Here is an 18,238-nt window from a genome sequence, read left to right on the forward strand (position 1 = left end):
CCCCCCCGTGATAATAAAGTTCCCACCCCTTCTTGCTTCATTTTTTTACTATTCACATAATTAAAAAATAATTTTGGATTCTTTTTACTCCTAGCTGCAATATCCCTTTCCATCTCTATTTTAGCTTGCCTGATAGCTTTTTTGCATGCTTTATTTGCTTCCTTGTACCTGATGAAAGTTTCCGCTGTCCCAGCTAACTTGAATGCTTTAAAAGCACGTTTTTTATTACCAACCTCGACCTTAACTCTTTTATTCAGCCATAAAGGTTTTGCTTTGCGATGCCTCTCCTTGCTTACAAGGGGAATATACTGTTGTGTATACCTGCAAAGCAATGTTTTAAAGATGATCCATTTTCCTTCTGTGTCTAACCCCATGAAAAGCCTTTCCCAGTTGACACATTGCTGAGATGCCCTTATACTGGCAAAGTCTGCACGTCTAAAATTGAGCGTTTTAGTTACTCCCTTATAGAGCTGTCTCTGTAGCATTATCTCAAAGGAGACCATGTTGTGATCACTGTTCCCCAAATGCTCACCCACACAAATGTTAGAGATAAGTTCAGTATTATTAGATATTACCAGGTCCAAAATAGAATCATTCCGAGTAGGTTCTTGAACCACCTGAAATAAAAAGTTGTCATTTAGCATGTTTACAAACCTACTAGCTTTTTCTGACTTAGCCACCCCATTACTCAAGTCAATGTCCGGATAATTAAAGTCCCCCATAATAACAAGTTGACCCAATTTTGAAGCCTCCTCCATTTGCAAAAGTAGCTGGGACTCAACCCCCTCATCTATACGGGGTGGTTTATAGCATACACCAATGATCATTTTCTTTGTGAACTTCAGCCCTACTGAAATTTCTACCCAAAGAGATTCAACGTTTTCATTGGTAATGTCTTTATTACATGGCTTTAAATCTGACTTTACATAAAGACAAACCCCTCCACCCTTTTTAATCTCTCTGTCCCTCCTAAAAAGCGTATACCCATTTAAATTCACAGCCCAGTCGCATTTTTCATCCCACCAGGTCTCAGTGATACCAATTAAATCATAATTTTCAATACATGCAATAGCCTGCAGCTCCCCTAATTTACCCGACAAGCTACGCGCATTAGCCAGAATGCAGCGGAGATTATTACTTCTTCCTCTGATGCTTACATTAGCTAACGGAGAGTTAGAGCTAAGGTGAAAATTAGTCTGTTTCCCTTGTAACAATGGAAGCTCCTTATCTGATAAACTATATGCCCCCCTCACTCCTCCCCCACAACCCTTTACTGGTCCCACTGCCCCATCTACACTAGCTCTCCCATAAGAATCTAGCTTACCAACCCCCCCCTTGTCTAGTTTAAACACTCCTCCAGCCTCTTAACCATTCTCTCCCCTAGCACAGTAGACCCCCTTCCATTGAGGTGCAATCCGTCAGGGCTGTATATATTGTACCCCAAAGAAAAGTCAGCCCAGTGCTCTAGGAACCCAAACCCTTCCTTCCTACACCAAGACTTTAGCCACACATTTAGCTCCCTAAGCTCCCGCTGTCTCCCTAAACTAGCACGCGGCACCGGCAAAATTTCAGAAAAAATGACATTGGAGGACCTTTGCTTAATTTTAGAGCCTAGATCCCTGAACTCACTCTTTAAGGTCCCCCACCTACCGTTCATTTTGTCGTTAGTACCGATATGTACCAAGACAGCCGGGTCATGCCCAGCCCCTCCCAATAATGTGTCGACCCGATCAACCACATGCCGAACCCTGGCACCAGGAAGACAGCAAACTGTCCGGTTGAAGCGATCCGCTCGACATATTACCCTGTCCACTTTCCTAATGATCGAATCCCCTATAACCACCATCTGTTTAGGCCTAGCTCTGCTCTCCTCCCCACCACTACTAGAGAAACTGGTCTCCCGGCTGTTAGAGAGATCAGCCTCATCTAGAACCGCCAGTCCAGAGTTCACACTCCCATCTTCTTCACACAATCTGGCAAATCTGTTGGGATGCGCAAACCCTGGAGCAGCCTCCCTTTTCCTTTTCCCCACACTTGATTTTCTAACTGTCACCCAGCTTACTGCCCTATCATCCTTTCCTTGCTCCCCTCCCCCCATACTATCTGACCCCGCTAGTTCTTGTTCAGTTAGCAAGAGACTTCTTTCAAGATTGTCAATAGAATGCAGTGTTGCAACTTGTTCCTCTAGAGCTCTAACGCGAGCCTCTAAAGTGGCAACTCGCTCACATCCACCACAGAGGTATGCACTTTGGAACTGTTGTTCCACAACTGCATACATGCGGCAGGCTGTGCACTGTGTCATACCTTCAATGTTGCTGCCACTCATTCTCCCAGTTACAGAAACAGTTAAACAAAAATTGGTGAAAAGGCTTTAAAATAAATACAAAAATTTTTTTTTTACCTTGTTTTAACTCCCTTAGTTTGTAACTCCTGTGATTATAACTCCACTTACAGAGCACCCACTAACTCCTGTGGTTATAACTCCACTTACAGAGCACCCACTAACTCCTGTGATTATAACTCCACTTACAGAGCACCCACTAACTCCTGTGGTTATATAATAAAAAATAATAATAATAATAATAATAATAATAATAATAATAATAATAATAATAATAATAATAATAATAATAATAATAATAATAATAATAATAAAACAGTACCTTGTACTTGATCCCAACTAAGAAATAATGAATCCTTATTGGAGGCACAACAATTCTATTGGGTTTAATTAATGTTTTAATACATTTTTGGAGATCCAAATTATGGAAAGATCCCTTATCCGGAAAACCCCAGGTCCCAAGCATTCTGGATAACAGGTACCATGCCTGTACCAACAAATTGGTTATGCCACTGTACAGCAAGAAATCTGCCACTGAGTTACAGAGAAACATATTAAACTGAATGTGGTTTATAAATTGACTAAATGACAAAGAGCTTTTTAGCTATGGCATTATTATATTGTTATCATTGTAATTAAAAAAAACTATTATTATCCTAACTATCGTAACAAGTATGGGCATAAGTGGGCATGGGGAGACAAATTGGAGTCTTATGAGGACCTTCATCCCAGTGAGCCAAATGTAGCTGTCCAAGTTTGCAGGGCAGGATTTTCTGTTATGTGTGGTTTGAGGCAGATCAGGGGCATGTTTCAAAAAAAGGTATAGTTGGGCTCAACTAAGTAGTAAATATCTCACATTTCAGTAGAGGTTAAAGAAAGTGAGGCAACTAAAACCAATTGGTCCAGGCCAGAGCTAGCTACTCAATTTATTGTGCAAGGGGCCGTTGTCAACTTTTGTGGCTAACTAGGGATGTTTTCTATATCTGTAAAATACCAAATCTCTTTTTATAACTATTTACCTTGGGCAGATAGAGGGCTATATCTTCAAGGTGATAGGAGAATTAGAAAAGTAGGATTTGTATGTTTGTATGTTAAGCATACTTTAAAACCTAAAAATGAAACCAAAAAAATGAATAAGTAGAGGAAAATATTAGGGATGGAGTGAGTTTTTAACACAGTGTAAGGTGACAAGTTAATTGTAGGAGTATGCTACAGACCCCCCTCACCTGAGGATAAAGATGGTTAACTCCTGTTAAAAATATAAAAGGCTGCAACTTTGATCCAATCTTAGTAATAGGAGATTTTAATAACCAAAATATTAACTGGAGTAATAATACTGCCAGAACTGTCAATGTAAATTTTCTACATGACAAATTTATGTCACAGATTGTTGAGGACCCGACCAGAAATTATACTTTATTGGATCCACTGATCTCTACTAATCCATAGCAAATCCCATATGTACAAGTAACAGAAAACATGGGTAATAGCAACCACAGTATTATCTCATTTAATGTATTATCTCACTATGTTAACTATGAAAAGAAGCCGGTTGAGTGTTACAGAGGACTTGGAAGTAACATGTAACATGATTAATTGATCCTCTTTTCTCTATGTATATAATAAAGGAATCTGAGTTACAGGATTCACCATGTCAAGGTATGCATAGCTTAGCAAAAAGTTGCCAGTAGCTGACACAGGATATGGTACGTAAGAGTAGCCAAGACACTTTTTCTGATTTTCTTGGACTCTGGTAAGGTACATATGGACTGGAGGAAAGCTGATTATTCCACTATTTAAACAAGAAGTCTGGCACTTAAAGGTCTGTTAGTTTAACATCTGTGATGGGAAAGTAATTGGAAAGTTTGCTAAAGGCTCATGTTCAAGATTATTTTGGTCATGTTTGCACATAGATAAAAAGTGGTTAAAGGATATTGTACAAAGCGTAGTTGTCATTGGTACACTCATTGAGAACCCTACTTAGAGTAGAGTTCTCAATAGGGTGCCACAGCAATCTGTATTAAACCCACTTTTATTCAATGTGTTTATTAATAATTTATAGGAGGACATTGAAAGGAATGTATTCATTTAAGGGACGCTTAGTTAATAATGGGGTATGGAAAATTGGGATTGTTTACATTGGAGAAAAGGCACTACATGTGCTTACAATATATATATATATATATATAATAGTTCACATTGCAATAAAAGTTATCTATTGGTTAAGTATTAATTCTATAACTATAGTTTTCCTTTAAAGGAAAACAATAACCCAGAACAAAGTAGGCCTCTATAAAAATATATTGCATAAACAAGCTCATATGTAAAACCTTGCTTCATGTAAATAAACCATTTTCATACAAATATACTTTTTTACTAGTATGTGCTATTGGGTACTTCTTAATAGAAAATTGCCATTTTAAGAATTAAGGGCCACCTCCTGGGATCACAGGATTCACAGTGCACACAAACAAACCAGGGCACACATACATGCTAGGCCCCATCAGCCAATTAATGGACAGAACTTTTGCTTCCAAACTTTTTCCTGTTATAGTCAAAGCTGCCCATGAAAACAGCCCATCACAAGATGGTGGCTCAAGAGAAAAGATGCAAACGGGCAATATTTACTGATATATATATTTCAGTTTGGCAAGATTATTTAATAGGTCACTTAACATAATCTGTTGGTTAAGTATTCATTCTGGGGGTATAGTTTTCCTTTAAGTTTCTATCAAGTGGTACATAACAATTTCAAGTATTGTAGTTAGCACAATGGTAAACAAAGTCATTTCAGTTAGACAATACATCATGTTTTCATGGATGTTTTAGCTATTAAACCTTACTTTAGGTGATATCTTAAAACTAAATGGTCTGCTAATTTATGTCATGTTTTTCTTGTCATGTCATGTTCCCCTTAATGTTTACTTACATTGACATAATTTAAGTACTTTGCTACAAAGCTTGACTTCCATTGTGTAGGGAATCATAGCTTAATTTTTTAAAAAAAATCTTTGTATTTGCCTTATAAAATTTAAAGAACTGAATGTGTTTCCATTTATATATATAACTATATATATATGTCCTGGTGGACAGCAATAATCCCCAAATTTTGGCATCCCTTTCTAACTATCATGGGGATCTGCCATCTATTATTCTAGAACTCTTATCTAAATGTTCTTAGTGATTCTAGTGGCCCCCACTCTAGCAGGCACGGCTTTGACCTTATATATACCTGTTATTGCATCAACATAATAGTGCTCTTTTTTTTCTTGTCAAGTCACTGCAAATTCATAATAATAGCTTCTCTCTCTCTTGCTGTCTGCTTCTCCATCTCTTATCACCTCTTTTTCATGTCCAAATATAAAGGCTAATGCCACACCATGGGGCACATTTACTTATCCACGAACGCTCCGAGCATTCGTTTGATCGGTCCAATTGTATTTTCCGCGACTATTTAGCACCTTGCACGACTTTTTCGGCCCTTTCGCGACTTTTTTAATGCTTGCCCGACTTTTTGTATTTTTAGAGTGAAAAAATCTGATCGGTTTTGCCACTGTTTACAATCGCTCGCTACGAAAATTTTGTGACTTTTGGATCGCCAATACGATATTATTGTGACTAACATGATTTTTTCGTAACCATTTTCGTGATATTTGCGATCTTCAGAAATTTTAACTTCCAATCCAAATTTTTCCCATTCGGGATTTGACCTAGTGTTTTGATAAATCTGCCCCCATGTGTATGGCGTATATTATATATGCGCCATAGGCTCCTACCTGTGCCTGCACCCGAATGAATGGAATACCTTGTGGTGCATTCCATTAATTCGGGTGCAGGCACAGGTAGAAGCATATGGTGAGTATGGCACATATTTTCGGGAAGCGTTTTTCAGCTTGCCAAAAATATACGCCATACACATGGTGTGGCATTAGCCTAATATATAATATATTACAAATAATAAATTGAAGGTTACAAAACTAAATTGTGTTAGCCAGCAATTATCACTTATCAGTTCATTGTATAATTGTTTCTAATCAGTAATAAGGTAATTTGTCTAAATTTTACTGTCAAAACTTATATAAAAACATTTGAAAAAGAAAAGAAAGTGAAATTCATCCATGGAGAAAGTCTCACACTGAATCTGACTTTTTACACTAAGAGGTGTGCTTTCATGTTACGGATTTGTCTGAAAAACATATATTAGCATGTAATGTAGATTTACTAGTGATGAGCGAATCTGTCCTGTGTCGCTTCTCCAAAAAATTGCAAATCTTTTAAAAGATTTGTGAAACTGTGAAAAAATTGTGAAATGGCTAAAATGTCGCACGTCAAAAAAGCTTTTTTTTTGATGGCTGTAATTTTTTTTTACGAGTGTGACAAATTTTTTTGACGCGGGCGGCATTTTTACACGGGCAACAATTTTAGGATGTGCGATGACTTTTTATGTGGTGAATTTTGTTGCCCGTTTCGTGAAAAAAAAAAACGCCAATGCCAAAACACTGAAATTCGCTGTGAATCCATGCCTGGTGAATTATATTGCCCATCATTAAGCTTTACCTAAATACTGGGGCCCATTTATCAAGAGCAGATCAGGATGAAAACTGAAAAAAACTGATGCAATCCACCATGTTTTCTACATTTTGCACCCTACACTTTAAAAAATTGTGCCCCCAATGAATACAGTGCCAACTGCTTGTGATAGTGATGTAGTCATAAAGGGGCTTGAGGGGGATGGCATGCAGAATTCTCCTTGCTGCCCGCTACCCATGCTGTAACTTGAGTATCATTCACACATGCAAGTTAGAAAATGCTGGCAGAAGGTGCACGCAGGTGTAATCTCACAAGTACAATGGAAAAAGAGGTTGATTCTTCTCCTTTAAGGAGCTCTGGAAAGGCATATCTGGCAGTTTCGGTCTCCAGTGCTTGGAATATTATTAAAATAAAGTAATTCCAAAGAAGGGCAACTAAGCTGGTAAAGGGAATGTCATAGTTATGAAAAAAGGCTCAACTATTTGGGTCTGTTTATGTTGGATAAAGGCCCTTATGGGGACATACGATAACCAGGTATAAATATATAAGGGGACCTGTAGCATAGTGACCAGCTGGGTCTGATTAGGTTTAGCTGCCTAAGGCTAATGTCAGACGAGGTGTCTGGAGTATATTTTAGGCCACCATCAGAAACGTTGGGGCTAGCGATGAGCAAATTTATTCGCCAGGCATAGATTTGCAGCAAATTTCTGCATTTCGCCATTGGCGAATTGTTTCTCGAAACTTCGGAGAAAATTCGCCACCGAAAAAGTAGGCACGGTTGCGTCAAAAAGGGACGCAGCTGACAAAAAAAGATGCAGATGAAAAAAAAATTGCACGACAAACATGTTTTGCGGATTTTTTACCATTTCGCAAATTTTGCTGTCGTTTCGCAAATTTGTCAACGAAGCAAAGCGGGACAGATTCGCTCATCACTAGATGGGGCCCCACACAAGGTATGTCTTTGGGGCCTTCCAGGAACACAAACATGCAGTACCAACATTTTGGCCACATCTCCTGTGTGTGCAATATAAACTGCTGGAGTTACTCTATAATAAGCAGTTTGTATTAAGAGTTACATTGATTAATGTGCTAATAAGTCAGTCAGTTCATTTGGGAGTTGTCTTAAGTTTAACCCCATTTCACCTACCTGCCCATGGTCTGTGCTGTTATTGCTTGATATTGAAGTAATGTAAGTTTTTGCATAAGTTAAGTAAACTGTTTATTATATATTGCTTAATACACAAGTTACTAAAAAGAATACTCTCATGGGAAAACATGTTTTTTTTCAAAAACCAATAGTTAATAGAGCTTCTCCAGCAGAATCCATTTTTCAATAACGCAAACAGATTTAATTTAATTTTGAGATAACACATGCGGGCTAGCCATATTCTTCATTTCCCAGGGTGCCACAGCCATGTGAACTGTGCTCCGATAAACTTCAGTCACACTTTACTGCTGAGCCACAAGTTGGAGTGATATGACTCCCCCCCTTCCCCCCCCCAGCAGCCAACTAACAGAACAATATCAGTAGATATCAGTCCGGCTTGGGACTCCTCCAGTTACATGAAAGTAGGAGAAACAAAAGGTTATCTGAAAGCAGTTCTAATGTGTAGCGCTGGCTCTTTCTGAAAGCTCAGGCTCAATGCACTAACATGGCTACCTACACACCAATATTACAACTAAAAAATACACTTGTTGGTTCAAGAATAACATTTTAAATGGTAGAGTGAATTATTTGCTATGTAAACAGTGTAATTTAGAAATAAAAAGTACACCATAAAAATCATGACAGAATCCCCTTAGGTTTATAGGCAACTTACATAGTTTTTTAGACAGTGTTTGCAGTTTTTGGATACAAGCAGTTCTGGGACCAATAGGTGCTATTATCCCACCATGCCCATTATGTATTTTGCTGATTTTGTGGAAAAACTGCCTTCATTTTGCCTGTACTGCAACTGCCTAAAATAAAAACCACTTTTTTTAAGAGACTTGTTGTTTTGACAATAACTTCTCAGGATCCAGCTACAGGACCATAAAATGAACTCTTTGATACTAGTAGGGCCTGCCATTCAGATTAGTAGAAAGAAGGTTACATCACTGGACATCCCCTTTCATATTTAAAATAATTTATCTTATCTACATTAAAAACTTCTTTTGACATCCTTGCACCCCCTCAAGCTACTCCCCCTCACTCCTTTAAGTATTGTTTCTCTGGTAACTGAATATGTTGCCAACAAATATTTGGCCTATTGAACATTTTTCCATATGAATTCTAATTGACCATTCTGTTGTTTTTTTTTTCACAGTGGATCACTGTGAGCTTTTACTCTCTCTGGGTTTATACCATCCCTGTCTGTCTTTTTCATAGTTAAAACAAAACAAATTTAGCAATAGCTTATTTAACTCTTAAAATGCACTCACATAATACTGAATATATAGAACCCTTCCATCAGAATGATTCCCTCTACAGAATCCTCATGTACTGTTCTCTACAGAGCTTCCTCAGTAGGACAAGGGTACTGCACCTCTTATACTGCACCTTTTATACCCTTAAATAATCATCCATTAACCATCCCACTACTAAAACCCTAAGAACATTTTTGGAAAGTATTAATAAGAGATAATAAACCTGAATACATTACAAATTATTCAGGTATCCTACAATTTCAGTCTGAATGTTAGTTTAAGATTGTTGCATTTAAACCTATGATCGATACTCAAACATTCACGGAAGAAGACTAAAATCTGAACTTGTATGGCCACCTTATGAGTTGGTAAGCAGAAGAAATACTCTGCAGTGGCAGTGGATATAATATATTTTTCAAAAACCTTTGATACAGTATTATCCAAGGTTACTGATTACATTAAGGAATATTGGCCTGGATAATAATATTTGTACTTGGAACTGGCTGAAGGATATAAAGAGTGGTGGCAATTAGAAAATTTCTGGAAGGCACATTTTCTCCTCTAAACCTTATCTCATACCCATTAATGTAACTATGATATGTGTTGATTATAAGGATAACTATGTTCCAGAACAAACAGAATTAAGATGGAAAATTCAGCACTTGAAAAAGAGATGGATACATAGATAAATGGAGTTCAGTGGTATAAATACTGAAATCCTATTCTCAAAAAACTTGGTGTTGACCATAGTGTGTAACCATGAAGTGGGTGATCCTTGCTTTTGTTTGTCTGCAAATCTCAGAGGGACTGATCAGGTCAGTAAGAAACAGCTTCATTTAAACAAATCTGATGATATTTTGGTATTTTGTACAGTTAATAAGAGGTGTAAGGTAGAATTTTAATACTACTATAGTGAGTTTTAGTTGTGTATATTTAACATGCAAGAAGCATATATTTTTTAGGTGTTAGCATATATATATAGTGAGAAAAATAGTTAAAGGTTGTAGCTGTAAGATTTTTTTATAGATCAAGACTCTAGTACCTTCCCTGTTTTTCAGAGTCCCTCTCCATAAATCCAAAACTATTCGGGAGACGATGAAAGAAAAAGGAGTCCTTAAAGAGTTTATGAAAACACACAAGAGAGAACCAGCCATGAAATATAAATACAACTTAAAAAATGACTTTGCTATCGCCTATGAGCCCATGTACATGGATGTGAGTAATGCACAATTTTTTACACGATTATATATATAATCACATATTTACCCACACACAAATATATATATATACAGTATATATATATATACCAATAGATTCTTCCTAGGTGCTCTTAAAAGTAATAGCCCACATTTCATTGGGGTAGTGCCTAAAATATTGGCCCCCCAGAGAATAAACTTTCATTGAACAAGATCAAGATATGTAGTATAGCTTGCCAGTCAAAAACAAAGCAATAACAAGCATCCCTTAGAGAAGTAACCTTCAGTTATAACTCAAAAGTCACTAATTTGTTGTTGTAAATTGTTGTAAATGCTACAGATATTTAGACATACAATTAAAAAAATCACTTAATAAAATTTCTTATGTATTAAAGTTACATTTGAAACTTATTTGCAACTGTTACATAATATACACATTCTTTTACTAGATTATTTACCACACATTTTAATAACTGACAACATATATTTTTATAAATATATATATTCCGGAATACTTTTCTTAATTCCAGGCTGCCTACTACGGACAGATCAGTGTTGGGACCCCTCCACAAAACTTCATGGTTCTTTTTGATACTGGGTCATCAAACTTGTGGGTAGCATCCACATACTGCCAGAGTGGGGCTTGCCGTGAGTATCCTCAGGGATAGAGTAGCATATATTTAATTGAAAAGCAGCCTAATTTATGCCTTCTTGTTTAGCTCATTATATAATTCTATTGTATTCTGCTTTATTAATAACATGAATCCTTGTCTAATCACATGCACTCTGTGAATAGTGATTTAATGTCTAAGGGTCTAGTTCCATTTTGACAACTTTAACTCACTCCCAATATTCTTTATATTGTAAATATTCATATTTTTTATCGGCAATATTAGTAAAAAGCTGTCTAAATTACTAGCTAGTAACTTGAACCCATGTACACAAGCTGCCACTCTGGGCTGATTTATAAATACATCAAACTACAGTACCCTTAAGCATTCCAAGCTAATCAACATTTTTTTTTCATTCATCAAACCATTAATATCATAGTCAAGAAAGCTTTAAATATTTGACACATTTGCCAAATATGATACTAGTGTTATTTATCATTGTGCAGAGTCTAGAGAAATCTATCAAACTGGCAAACTGATTTTGGCGTGCATAATTCTTTTATAGATGCTATTGTGGTCTTTGAAAAGATCTAATGAGAGATTGTATGGTATGGTATGGTTCTTTTATATGATTATCCATAGTGCAGTTGTCGTTTTTCATTGCCTTTTGGCTTGAGAAATCATAAAGGTAACCCAGCGTTGGTTAGTTGAGGTATTTTTCCATGAATGGGCTTTCCTAAATAAGAAAAAGTTTTGCAGCTTTTTGGTGCCAAATGAAATCTGTCTCTTAAAGTCCTGGGCTACAGGGAATTTTAAACTAAAGTGACAGTGGCAATAAAAAACAACAACTGGGGTCAAGGAGGGTTGTCCTACATAATAAATTATAATAACTGATCTTCTGTACCAATTTTTTTTAATTATTTAACCTTTTCTGGACTCTTTCATTTTCAATAATGTCCCTTCTGAGTACTGGCAATGAAATCTGCCTTGCTCATTCTAGAAGTGCTTTGTAAAGGGGAAAAACAATCTCCTCCTGTTAAATTTCTACCTCTTTCAGGACAATAAAAGTCATTTATTTAATGCACCCCAGTTGTGGGGCTGCTAATTCAAGTCAGTCACTTGCTCTAAAAATTCAATTCAATAAAAGTACTTCTGTCAACATTTGCTCCTTGTACTTCCATCTAACAACTTTTTGAAAGCAGGTTGGCTACTAGTACCTTGTACCTTGATTTACCCAAGCTTGATTTGGCCATTCGCTACTTTCGGTAGAACACAGGCTACATGCAACTCTTTTCTCTTAGGTCGGCCCTCATTGTTCTGTTGCAGGATGGGTTAACCACACTGTATTAACACGCAAAACTTGATGTCTCAGTGATTTTTAAAGAAGAACTAAACCCCTCTAGGTACAACAGCCCTCCTTAACCTCTTTTGCCCCCTTCACCTCTCCCTTCTCGCACAGCCTATTACATTGAAAAGTGGCCCTATTTAAAAACCTGAGCTAAAAAAGTATCTGTCCATTAGAAAATGTGTCAGTTCTCACTACTGATATGGACCCTACAGGAGCTTGTGCAGTTGGAGCTAGTCAGGAATCAGCTCCAACTGCACATGCTCATGCAGGGTCCATGTTGGCAGTGAGACCGAAGCATTTTCTTGTGGACAGAAGATGGTGTCTAGGTAGACAGCAGCGCTGCTCTACCTTTTTAGCTCAGGTTTTTAAATAGGGCCACTTTCCAATGTAATAGGCTGTGTGAGAAAGGAGAGGTTGAAGGGGGGCGATCAAGGGCAGTTGAGGGTTTTTTTTATAGCTAGGGGGGTTTAGTTCCTCTTTAAGGAAAAAGGCTCATTTTTTATTGACTGAAAGATTCACAATGTTTGGTTGGTGCTGATCTGATGGTACAAACATCAGTCACTTTACAGTTACCGTATATACTCGAGTATAAGCCGAGTTTTTCAGCACCAAAAAAGTGCTGAAAAAGTGACCCTCGGCTTATACTCGGGTATATACAGGAGCACCCCCCAACCCCAGACAGACAAGGTCCCGCCGGTGTGCGTGCACGGTGCTGGGGAAGCGCTTATGTGGTGCTTACTTGATTATGCGGTCGGTGATTATTGCATTTACGGTAGGCACCATTATTTCCTCCAGCTTTCCCTCTAATGTAGCGGTAGCACCTCCTTCCCCTGGAAGGACGGTCGGGTCCTGCCGGTGGGCGTGTGCAGTGCTGGGGACGGGCGGGCTGGCGATGCTGGGGACGGGCTGGCGGGCTGGCGATGCTGGGGATGGGCGGGTGCCCTGGCGATGCTGGGGACGGGCGGGCTGGTGATGCTGGAGACGGGCGGGTGCCCTGGCGATGCTGGGGACGGGCGGGCTGGCGATGCTGGGGACGGGCGGGCTGGCGATGCTGGGGACGGGCGGCTGGTGATGCTGGAGACGGGCGGGTGCCCTGGCGATGCTGGGGACGGGCGGGCGGGCGGGTTGCTAGGGTAGCGATGTCGTGCTATATTGAACTGGAGCCATCCAGATCAAAGCCTATTTAAAAATAAATAGCTCCCTCAATCTATTGCCCATCCGAATTATAACTTTGTAGCTAAAAATAATTGCTTGGTTGACTTGGCATGAATTCTTTTCCCTAATGACGTGTTAGTGAGAGCAAACCTTCAGTAGGTTCCCTGTAGATGTAGTAAGGATGAGGAAGTCCTCACTGATTCAGAAGGCAGACGTCAAGTATAGCTGTCTCTATTTATTTTAAAGACATGTTGCTTCTTACACCTTCTTAAGCAAATACAGGTTATATGTTTATAAAATATTTATTAAAGGGGATATGAACTTTATATAGTAATGTAACTTTGCTTGGCTATTGCTGGACTACAACTCCCAGCCTACCCTTGCACATACTTTGTGTGAGTGAAGGAGATCTAAACCCTTTGTAACAATGTTGCATGTATCCTCTAGCTCTCTAAAGTAGCTCCTTAAAACGTTATTACCGATGCAAATAGTATTCACCAATTAGAAAACAGCTCACCAGTGAACATTTAGAGTTCCATATAAGCTGCGTGACCACCAGAAATTAATGTAGGCTTATACTCGAGTCAATAAATTTTCCCAGTTTTCTTCAAACATTTTAATCTCACAGATTACCTACTCTTTCTTTCCATGCTGCAACAAATCATTACCACTTGGTAGAAAAGTACTGAGTAACAAAAAAAGCCCCTTAATGATTTTATTAACTAAATGTTTGCTTATAAATAGGAATGGGCGAAATAATTTGCCGTGCGACAATAAAATTTGCCGTGCATCGATTCCTTTGACACAAACGTCGCTTTCTATGATGTGCGGCAGCTTTTGTCGCGTGCATAGTTTTTTTTAACACGTGCGTCAGTCTTTTGCTGCGCGTGTTAAAAGCAGAATAGAAAGTAATGTCCATGTCAAAAGAAGCAACACGCTGCAAATTTTATTGTTGCACAGCAAATTTTTTTGTTGTGCAAATTATTTTGCCCTTCCCTACTTATAAAAGAAAACACTGACATACAATGGACATAGTAGAAAAAAATTTGCTCCATAGTAAGCTGTTGGTTACCTAATGTTGCTGCATGTTGGCTTCTAATTCCTCAGAGAATCATCCACTGTTCAACCCGAGCCAGTCCTCCACTTACACCTCTAAAAACCAACAATTCTCAATAACCTATGGCAGCGGGAGCCTTACTGGTGTATTCGGCTATGACACTGTGACAGTAAGTACTCTGCATTCAAATAAGGCATCTTCTAAACTAAACATACTTTAAAAATATTAACATAATTTTGGCTAATTAATTTAAAATGAGATAATTAGATATTTAGAAATTTAACATGCAAACTAGGAATCCTAATATAACATATAAAGCATGGAATTCATAATTCCTGCATTTTCCACAAAACAGATTTAACAAATATATTACTCAATATTACTAGTGTTACTGTATTACTGAGTCTTATATATCATTGCATATCTGCTTTCTAGGACAAAACTTTTATAGACTAGTTATAGACATTCTACAGAATTCTACAAACCTTATATACAAACATTTGCCATTATTCAAGAGTTTGAAAAAGAGATTTCTCTCTAATTTTCTTCATTTGCTTCATTGTGATAACTTGTTGGTTGTTTAGTAACATAATATCACAGTTACTTTCACTGCTAAACATCTTTTCTGTAGGTACAAGGGCTGAGCATCACAAATCAGGAAATAGGCCTAAGTATAAATGAACCTGGCACCAACTTTGTATATTCTAGCTTTGAGGGAATCTTTGGCATGGCTTACCCTGCCCTAGCAGCAGGAGGTGCTACTACTCCAATGCAGGGTATGCTGCAACAAAATCTTCTTACCTACCCAATCTTCAGTGTCTATATGAGCAGGTAAGACAAATCACACTTCCAAATAAGCTATACAAGAACAAATATAATCCCTTCAAACTGTAATTGCTTGATTACTGTCTATATTTGCAGCCAGTCTGGAGAGGTGATCTTTGGTGGAGTTGATAGCAGCCTGTATAGCGGTCAGATATACTGGGCCCCTGTTACCCAAGAGTTGTACTGGCAAATAGCAATTGATGAGTAAGTATAAATGAGATGTTTACTATTAACTTACATTTTACATTGTAGATGATAGTTAAACCTAAGTTTATAAAGGTAAGTTTATAAAGTAACTGCTAAAAAGTGTGTTCTTTGTATACTGACAGTTTCTTTTAGTGACAGACACCATGTATCCTTTTCAGATTTTCAATCAATGGGCAAGCAACAGGATGGTGCAGCCAGGGATGCCAGGCCATGGTGGATACTGGTACCTCCCTGCTTACAGTACCACAACAGTTTATGGGGACATTCCTTCAGTCCTTGGGAGCTCAACAAAACCAGTATGGAGAGGTGGGTTGAGGCAAAAAAATTCTGATTCAGCTTTTAAAAATTAATTTGTTTAAATAACAGATATAATTGTCAGTGCTTGGTACTTTGATTTTAAATAGATTATTTTACCACTAAACAATACTTTAAACATCCTTTGATTTTCTTGCTTGGCAATAGTCAGAAGCTAGTAGATTATGAGTTTCCTTCTCCCTTCTAAGTAGTTGTATGTGAGATTCTAGGAATAAATAAAAGGAGGCACTGACAGTTTTCCTTTTTAATTCAGCAGCATCTATTGTCAGTATTATACACGTTATCTGCATGAGAAGAGAACAGGAGGTGCATTATTCTTAGCCTCTTTGCCTCACATTGAATGGAATGCAAAACACTACCTCCTATCTTCTAAATGAGATTATAGGGGACATGTACATCCACAAGTGCAGTGAGCAAAGTGCAATTTCGAGCACAATTTTCCTCCAGAATTCGAGCATCATTGTGGTCATAAAGGGATGATGTTCTCGGCACAATTGCGCTGCACTTATAATTGTAGGTGATTTTGCAAGACTGCAGCTGCATGTGCATTTCATTGTGAATCGGACACGATTGCGGAGTTCGCCATATGAGTGACTTTTGTGCCAATTCTTTAGGTGCAATTGTTCTGCGGTAATTGACACTGGGTACGAAGGGTTTCCCGTCATCAATAGGCACAGCAGTTCTCAATTTGGAACGGAAGGCAGGAAAGTCTGAGTGGCACGGAGTGCATACATACAAAAATGCTAGGAGCACATTTTAATACAAGTTTACCTTTAGTAAAAGTTTGGCACAACTGACTGTGGGGAAATTGCAGGGACCACAACTGCACTTGCAGGCATAAATAAGCACTCATAATTCTATAAAAGGCCAGTGGATCTTGAACTACTAGTACTTCCTTATACATGGAAGTGTATTCAAATAATATTTATAGTCTTATACATTATAACATTATAGAAGTTACTTTCAATTCATGCTGATTTCTCACTAATAAATGTTCATATTTGATTTACAGTACATTGTGAACTGTAACAATGTGCAGAGCCTGCCTCCCATCAGCTTTACCATCAATGGTGTGCAGTTTCCAATTCCTCCTTCTGCCTATATTCTCCAGGTATTTCATCTTCTTTTTGTTTGCAGATGTTAAAACTTATATGTTGTGCCTTTTTGCCATGTCTTATTTTATATCTAATCCCATTGTTTTTTTCTCCATTGTACCCTTTTCTCCATTATACCCTTATTTTTTCTTATATCTTTGCATCTTTTAATTGACTGATTACATTTTTCAATTTCATTTTCAGAATAATGGCTACTGCTCTGTTGGGGTAGAGGTGACTTATTTGCCATCCCAAAATGGTCAACCATTCTGGATACTTGGAGACGTCTTCCTTAGGCAGTATTACTCTGTCTACGATATGGGCAACAACAGGGTTGGATTTGCACAGTCAGCATAAATAACTTCCATTCCATTCTCTTCTATGTGATCTTTTTGTTCATTTTAAATAAAAGATCTAGTCAAAGCTTAAAACATGTGTGTTAAACCCAAATTCATAAATTTTTACCAGTATCATAGAGGTTCTTCTAAAATGAGTGTAACTTTTTTGCAAAACTACTATCTTCATCAACCATGTGTTATATATTCATTACATCAAATATAGAAAATAACCCTTAATGACCATCTGATATTGTAACCATGCGATTCTCAGATATCTATTTATAAAAACGAACTTGTGCTATTAAGTGTTTTCTTAATCATTTTCTTAATGCACAACTGTCAACTAAGACCTTAAGGCTGTTAGAAATGAATTACACTCAGAAACATGTGAATGTACTTTCAGTAAATATGATTTTCATCTATTATTAAATAAAACCCTATGTTTGAAACTAAGGTTAAAAGGTTTTAAACTTGATGGCTATATAGAAATCAATGTAATATGTGCAACACCACAAAGACAATTACATTTTTTATTAAGAAACACACATTTTTAATGAAAGTATTTTTAAAAATTACATTCACTTCATTAATTACTCCCATCTTGTTCATTATCACGGATACTATTGATGGCATGAAGCGCATCTATGTTTTAAGCTCCCAGTGCATAAGCTATATTAAATTTAATATGCTTTTAAAATCACCATTCTATGTACAGAAGCATGGAAACAGACAATCTTTACTATGGGCTCTATTTTGCTGTAGAACACAAGCTATTTCTCTTTTTCATAAACATGTCAAAACATCAATATTAATTT

General features: G+C 37.5%; 1 protein-coding gene across 1 annotated transcript; it reads left to right on the plus strand.

The window, feature by feature from the left end:
* Positions 1–10,035: 10,035 nt before the first annotated feature.
* On the plus strand, positions 10,036–17,876 carry LOC594991 (pgc protein). Its single transcript, NM_001030432.1, has 9 exons — positions 10,036–10,092; positions 10,336–10,492; positions 11,004–11,121; positions 14,695–14,813; positions 15,276–15,475; positions 15,566–15,673; positions 15,835–15,982; positions 17,004–17,102; positions 17,290–17,876. The coding sequence occupies exons 1-9, from the start codon at positions 10,037–10,039 to the stop codon at positions 17,440–17,442; spliced, it is 1,158 nt and encodes a 385-aa protein (NP_001025603.1). The 5' UTR covers position 10,036; the 3' UTR covers positions 17,443–17,876.
* Positions 17,877–18,238: the final 362 nt, after the last annotated feature.

Source organism: Xenopus tropicalis, chromosome 2, assembly GCF_000004195.4.
Source record: "Xenopus tropicalis strain Nigerian chromosome 2, UCB_Xtro_10.0, whole genome shotgun sequence".
Classification (NCBI taxonomy): domain Eukaryota; kingdom Metazoa; phylum Chordata; class Amphibia; order Anura; family Pipidae; genus Xenopus; species Xenopus tropicalis.

Excerpts from the sequence above, each read along its gene's own strand:
- LOC594991 (NM_001030432.1), top strand. The coding sequence starts at position 10,037 with ATGAAGTGGGTGATCCTTGCTTTTGTTTGTCTGCAAATCTCAGAGGGA. Across the intron at positions 10,493-11,003 it reads ATGAGCCCATGTACATGGAT|GCTGCCTACTACGGACAGAT; the intron begins GTGAGTAATGCA and ends TCTTAATTCCAG. Across the intron at positions 17,103-17,289 it reads CTTCTGCCTATATTCTCCAG|AATAATGGCTACTGCTCTGT; the intron begins GTATTTCATCTT and ends TTTCATTTTCAG.